This window comes from Chinchilla lanigera, unplaced genomic scaffold (genome assembly GCF_000276665.1).
Source record: "Chinchilla lanigera isolate Chin_1 unplaced genomic scaffold, ChiLan1.0 scaffold00067, whole genome shotgun sequence".
Taxonomy (NCBI): Eukaryota; Metazoa; Chordata; class Mammalia; order Rodentia; family Chinchillidae; genus Chinchilla; species Chinchilla lanigera.
The window spans coordinates 4099695-4106526 of NW_004955468.1; the positions used below are offsets into that span (position 1 = coordinate 4099695).

Sequence of the window (6832 nt, forward strand, 5' to 3'; positions counted from 1 at the left end):
TCTTTTTTTTTTTTGTCTTTTTGAGACAGGGTCTCGCTATGCAGTTCAGGCTGGCCTTGAGCTCACTTTGTAGCCCAGGCTGACAATGATCCTCGTGCCTCAGCCTCCCGAGTGCTGGGATTACAGGCAGACGCCACCACGCCCGGCTTAATTCTTTTTACTTCTCCTACTTCTCCCTCCCTCCTTCCTCCATTTCTTGGTTTTCTTCCCACTTGGAAAAGATTTATCTCCCTGTTTCTTACTATCTTTTATTTTGCTTATTACATTATTATATTTTGGGTCTCATATAACAAAAAACATGAGATATTTAAACTTCTAAGTTAATCCTTTAGAATTTTTTTCTGCTGTATGTTTTGATGCCATTATAAATGTAATTTTAAAATTCTGAGCTTATTTTCCAATCATTTGTTGTTAGTATATAAAAATACATTTGTTTTTTACAGTGGCCTTCTCTTTACAGTCTTGCTAAACTTGTTTATCCTAGTGGTTTCTTTTTTTCTTTTTTTTCCTAGTGGTTTCTTATAAATTGCTTATGAGACACAACCGTGTCATCTGTGATTAAAGATAGTTTTTTTCCTTTCTAGCTTTTTTTTTTTTTTTGGTTCCACTATTGGGGATTGAACCTAGATCTTTGCACTGAACCATATGTCCAGTTTCTTTTTTTCTTCATTGTTTATTTTGAGGTTTTTTTCTAAGTGGCTGAGTTGTACAAGCTAGGCTTGAACTTGGGATCCTCCTGCCCTCAGACTCTGCGTGTTGGAATTACAGCCAGCACAAAATAGTCGTATATTTGCATTGACAGCCTCTTGCCAGAGTTCTGTTGGCGATGTATTCTAATTTGGGGGAAGTCTTTATTATTAGAATAATAACAAAACATTAAAGGGAAATTTAAACATGCATCCATAATCCACCATCTCATCTGAGAGATGTCAGCTGGACTCCATCCCTGAGTCCAGCATCACAGGGACCCACTCTATGCCCTGGTCCTTGCAGGGAGGCGGCTCCGCGGGAAGGCCTTCTATAACGTGGGCGAGAAGGTGTACTGCCAGGAGGACTTCCTGGTGAGTCCAGGCCGTGCCATGGGTGGGAGCCGGGGCGGGACCCTCTTTCTGACTCACTTGGAGACCTGAGGCCAGGAGGCAGGAGCTGGCTGGGCAGGGCGTGCCCCTTGGTCACACGACGTCCTGGATCCTGTGTCCCCTCCCAGTATTCCGGGTTCCAGCAGACAGCTGACAAGTGCAGCGTGTGTGGACACCTCATCATGGAGATGGTGAGAGTCTTCCCACACCCCTGACCCCTTCTGACACGGAGGAGTCTCAGGACCCCGCTCACCTGCTGCAGACCTCAGGGGGTGCTCAGAGCCTGAGCCCCTCTAAGGGGCGCTGCTGAGACCCACCCCCACTGACCCTTCAGTGCCTCCCACCCCCAGATCCTGCAGGCTCTGGGTAAGTCCTACCACCCAGGCTGCTTCCGGTGCTCCGTGTGCAATGAATGCCTGGATGGGGTGCCCTTCACGGTGGACGTGGAGAACAATATCTACTGCGTCCGGGACTACCACACGTGAGTTGATAGTGCCATGGAGCAGGTGTGACCCATACTGCCTCCCCCACTGCCCTGGGAGAGCTTTCTGTCCTGCCTCTCTCTGCTCTCTGCTTAGTCTTTTCCCCTCTGCCCTCCTCTTGGGCACTCAGAGGTGGGGGCAGGGCATGGATGGCCCCTCTCAGGTGGTTCATCCATCTCCTGCTTCTGCCTGTCTTCGCCCTCATGCACCCCCTCCTCCTGCTAGTGGGGTCTCTTCCTAGTGGGATCTCTCCTGACTGCCCTGCACTTCATCTAGCCCTTTGCTCTCAGAGCCAGGCCATGGACATGGGGCTTGGGGTCACTGCATTCCCCTTCCTTTACCTGTTGGATGCCTTTTCCCTGACCTGTAGGCTGCTGGTCCATTCCCCTTGCTCCAGATTCCTGTGCTACTGCTTGTCTTGGGATTGGTGTCAGGCAGCTCTCAGGGAGATTGGAAAGTAGTTGCCTAAATTTGGACGTTAAAGGGCAGGGACTGCCAGGAAGCATGGGGGAGGTGGCAGGACAGAACCTGGTGCCATCCTGCAGGAGGCAGTGGGGGTGAGTTGGGGAGTCAGATGATACGGCACTGCTGTGCTCCCCTTCCAGGTGTCCAAACAAGGCCTGGTGCTTGGCGCATGTGATGGGGCTCCCGAGGCTGGATCTCCCCGTGTGCCCTTGGCCTCTGCTCACTCAGCTGGTTTCCTTTATTCTTTCAGGGTTTTTGCACCCAAATGTGCCTCCTGTGCCCGTCCCATCCTCCCTGCACAGGTAGGAACCACTCACCTGGAGACGATCAGGTACCTGCCCCTGCCGGCTCCTGCCTGCTCCTGCCTGGTCTGCCGCACATCCTGGGCCTCAGTGGTAGAGAGGAGCAGGTGCCCCCGCGCCACATCTCTCAGCGGAGGGGCGAGCGTTGTGCCCGTGCAGGTGCCCCTGGCATGAGTTACAGGAAAGACATGGCCCTGCTGCTTGGCCGTCCCACTCTGCCCTCAGCTCCATTCTCCCTGGCTGAAAGGCTGCCCCCCGGGTTGTCCAGCGGGGCAGGTGGAGGCTGGGTGGGCGGGGGAGAGGGTGAGGAAGGCCGCCCTGGGTCTCTTACACGGGCTGGGTCCGCCCCAGCCTGCTGCCTGGGGAGCAGGCCTGGCAGTGGCCAGGGTGCACGCACATCCGTCAGCGTCACCTGCTATCTTCTGATTGGCCCCAGAGAAGCACCATGTCTGTGTTCACACAGGCGGAGTATGCCTGCCATGACAGGAGCAGTTCGTGCGGATGTGCGCTCTGGCGCACAGTCTGCCTGGAGCCCCAGTGTGTGAACCGCGTCTCTTCCCGTAGGGCTGTGAGATGACCATCCGTGTGGTGTCCATGGACAGAGACTACCACGTGGAGTGTTATCACTGTGAGGTGAGCTGGGCCGTCCCACACAGGTCTCCTGCTTAGGTGTTCTGTGGGTCCATCTCCCCTTCCACGGCCTGTGCCCCGTCTCTCTTCCCCCAGTGAGCCCCTCTTCTCCTCAGGGCATGTTCTTACTCAGGCCATTTCTCCTCCAGTCCATTCAATCCGATGTTTACAGTGTAGTCAGCTGTGGTTGGACAGAATATAGTCCTTACTGTCTTGGGAGAGATGTATGTTTGGCAGTGTCTGCAAAAACGGATTGTTACTGAGGAGAGCACACCGGAGGCTCAGAAAATCATGGAAGTCTTTCTGGAGGAGGTGATGCCCCAGCTAAGATCAGAAGGATGAATAAGAGATAGGAAGGCAGAGATAAGGACATCTCCAAGCTGGTGTTTTTTGTTTGTGTGTCCCCCCCCCCCCCCCGGAGTTGGAATTGAACTCATGACCTTGCGCTTGCCAGGCAGGTGCTGTGCCGCTGAGCTAAATCCCCAGCCCCCGCAAGCTGGTCTTGAACTGGAAGCAGAACATCCTTAGGTGCATAGGGAGTATGTCGTTTTGTGTAGCTGGGTAAGTTGGCTTATCCTGAGCTGGCGATAAAAGGCCATGTGAGCTAATGAGCATGGACTTACCCTGAAGGGAGTGGAGACAAAAAGACATGGCAAGGTTGTGTTTGGATTTTTTCTTTTTCTTTTTTGTCTTTTTGAGATAGGGTCTTGCTATGCAGTCCAGGCTGGCTCATTTTGTAGCTCATTTTGTACCCCAAACTGGTCTTTTTTTATTTTCCCCGATGATGGGAATTGAATTCTCAACCTTGTGCTTACCAGGCAGGTGCTGTGCCGCTGAGCTAAATCCCCAGCCCCACCAAGCTGGTCTTGAACTCAAAACTATCCTCCTGCCTCAACCTCCCAAGTGCTGGGATTACAGGCCTGCACTACCATACCCAGCCTGTGTTTGGATTTTAAGACACTGAGCTGTGTGGAACTGGAGGAAGCAGGAGCGGGGATGGGAGTCAGGGGCTTCTGAGGGGGCTGGAGGGGCTGTGGGCTTGGGTTCAGGGAAATGGTGAGTGGCGTGGGCATGGCACGGGAGAAGGGCCTGGGTCTGGCAGGTGACTGGATGCAGGAATTTGGGGGTTGGGAAGTATTGAACAGGACCCCAGTGGAGAGTGAGAGTGTTAGTCAGCTTCGGACCCTGTGTGAGTGAGTACCTGGAGTGATGAGCTTATAGAGAGTACAGCTCTCAAACAGTGCTTAGACAGCATCCCCGCTGTTTGTCCCGTGGGCTGTGGTGTCCTCTGGGGTCACTGAGCACAAGGCTGAAGCTGAGAGTCAGGGAGCGAGCTGCTCTCTGGCGGGCTCTGAGGGGCATGAGGAGGCTGCTGTTGCCAGAAGGCCGAGGGTGGAACAGTACTTGGCCGTCCTGGCCCCCTCCTCCTCATTCTGGTGGCCAGGAGTAAGCAGCAGGGCCCAGGCCAGCGGAGGCGGGGTGTGTGGCTGGACAGGGCGGAGACTTGAGGTTGTGGCTCCGGAACAGCAGCCCAGCTCCGTTACCTGTGAGCGGAGGCAGGAGCCAGCCTTAGGGGCTTTAGGTCACAAGCGTCAGAGCTTCCAGGCATTGAGTCCTGGCTACCATGGAAGGCATAGAGCCCAACCCCAAACCCCTTGTTTGGTGTTTCTCCGTTTTCTATCTCTACTCTCCTCCCTCCCTGTCACCCAGGACCTCCTGTGTTCTAGGCAAGCATTCTCTTCAGGCCTCTTGGGCTAGGCACTCTGTTCCCCATGATGTAGGTAGTCACAGGAGGACTTTTTGCAGGCAACAGCTTCCCACGTGCTGACTCCTCTGTCCTCCCGGCCGTCCTCACTCTGCTGTGGTGACTGCTTGTATTTGGTTTTGCGTATTTTTCTTCCATCTCTTCCTTTTTTTTTGGTACCGGGAATCAAACTCAGGACCTTGCGCTTGCCAGGCAGGCAGGCGCTTGTGCCGCTGAGCTATATCCCCGGCCTCTTTCATCTCTTCTGCCCATATCCTCCACCTCTCAGTGCTGCAGCCTCCCATGCGAACTCTTTCCTCTTCTTTGTTCTGATTACCTGTGCTCCCTGGGAGAGTAAACCCATTGTGTTTTTTTAAAAAAAACCCTAAAGGTGGCACACACCTGTAAAGCCAGTACTATTGGGGACTGAAGCAGGAGGATCACAAGTTTGAGCCCAGCTTGGGCATTTTAGCAAGACCCTGCCTCAAAATAAAAAAAAAATTAAAAGCCTGGGGATGTAGTACAGTGTGTAGGTCCTGGACTCAATCCCCAGTATCACACACACACAAATGCTCACTGTCGTGCTGATGCCCACATTTACCGCCCAGCCCTTGCTCCCAGATGCCAAGCTTGTTTCCTAATTTTTTTTTTTTTTTTCTTGGAGACGGGGTCTCGCTCTGCAGTTCAGGCTGGCCTTGAGCTCACACTGTAGCCTGGGCTGGTCTCTAACTCCAAAGGATCCTCCTGCCTGAGCCTCCCTAGTGCTGGGACTGCAGGCGTGCACCATCACACCCGGCTCCAGATGCCAAGCTTATATCCAGCTATTCCGTCTTGGGTGACCAACAGGCTCCCCCAGTGGGTGTGCGAAGCGCTGTGCACGCAGGCTGCCGGCCACAGTCGTCACAGCGCAGTCCCCGCCTCTGACATCCGGGTGTCCGGGGACGCCCCGCCCTCTTGCTCACTGCCGCTTCTGTGTTCTTCCCTAGGACTGCGGGCTGCAGCTGAGCGGGGAGGACGGACGCCGCTGCTACCCCCTCGAGGGCCACCTGCTGTGCCGCCGGTGCCACCTGCGGCGCCTCGGGCCGGGCCCGCTTCCCTCGCCCGCTTTGCGCGTCACTGAGCTCTGAGCAGGGTCGGGTGGGAGCGGGTGTTGCGGGAGAGGGCCGGGTGGGAGGCCCTGGTCGGTGTCAGGGTGTGCAGGGTCTCGTAAATTCCACCCCGCCCCCATCGCACACTTCCCACCGAGCTGCTGTCCTGTCCTGTCCGCAGGGGCCGGACCCCCGCGTTGAAGCTACTTCTATTTATTCACCGTCTGTGCCTCCTCAAGTCACCCCCGCCCCGGCCTTACTGCCCCCCACCTGCCCCATCACTGGCTTTCGGTTCCGAGACCCTCCGAGCGCGCTCCCCGCGCAGGGTGTGGCTGGAGGGCGGGATGGCAGAGGGCGCGCGGGTGTGCGCTTCGGGACGGAGCCCTGGCCCGCTGGTGGGTGGGGAGGGCGCCTTGTTTGCGTGGGGCCGCAGCGGGGGGGAGGAACGACACCCTCGGGGAGCACTGCGGGGTTTGGCCGTGCGGGCTTTGAAGGGTGTTTCCAGCCACACTTTCCTGTCCCCTGGCTCCTGGCTTGGGGATCGCCCTTCCTCCCTGCCATCCTCAGCCCCGGGAAAAGATCGCCTGGCGAGTTCCAGCCGCAGGTGTCGCTGAAGAGGGACAGCCAGGGGGCGCCCTGCCCGCCTTGCTGGGAAAGCCCCTGTGCGCGTGTGCGCTCTGTGTATCAGGCTCCACGACAAAAGAGATGATTTGACTTAAATTAAGTTTTTCCTTTGAGGATATTTTCATTTTCTTTAAAAGAATATAGTTTTCTTCTAAGAGCTTGGACCAGGGTTTTATTTCTTAGCATTGCACCAGTCACAAACGTCTGATTTGTGTATCACGTGGTTGGGTTTCAAGTGGTAAGGACGTTGTAGTTTATTTTTGTATAAATTCGTTTAAAAATCTATGTGTCTGCCTTTAGAGTTCAGAATAGTGTGAGATTTTGTGTGTCAGTGTCTTGGGAGCAGTGGCCTCATGGGCTACGGTTACAGGGAATGTAGTAACCTACAGTTTTTCTTTGGAGGGTTGAGTGTGGTGTC

At 54.8% G+C, this 6832-nt stretch overlaps 1 protein-coding gene across 1 annotated transcript in view; it reads left to right on the top strand.

The window, feature by feature from the left end:
- Nucleotides 1-6571, top strand: part of Wtip (Wilms tumor 1 interacting protein) — a gene marked incomplete at its 5' end in the record, with an annotated part of 23585 nt that extends 17014 nt beyond the window's left edge. Inside the window, 6 exon segments of the mRNA XM_013522520.1 lie at nucleotides 994-1061; nucleotides 1208-1270; nucleotides 1430-1560; nucleotides 2277-2328; nucleotides 2893-2961; nucleotides 5689-6571. Coding sequence (XP_013377974.1) covers nucleotides 994-1061; nucleotides 1208-1270; nucleotides 1430-1560; nucleotides 2277-2328; nucleotides 2893-2961; nucleotides 5689-5829 — 524 coding nt within the window.
- Nucleotides 6572-6832: the final 261 nt, after the last annotated feature.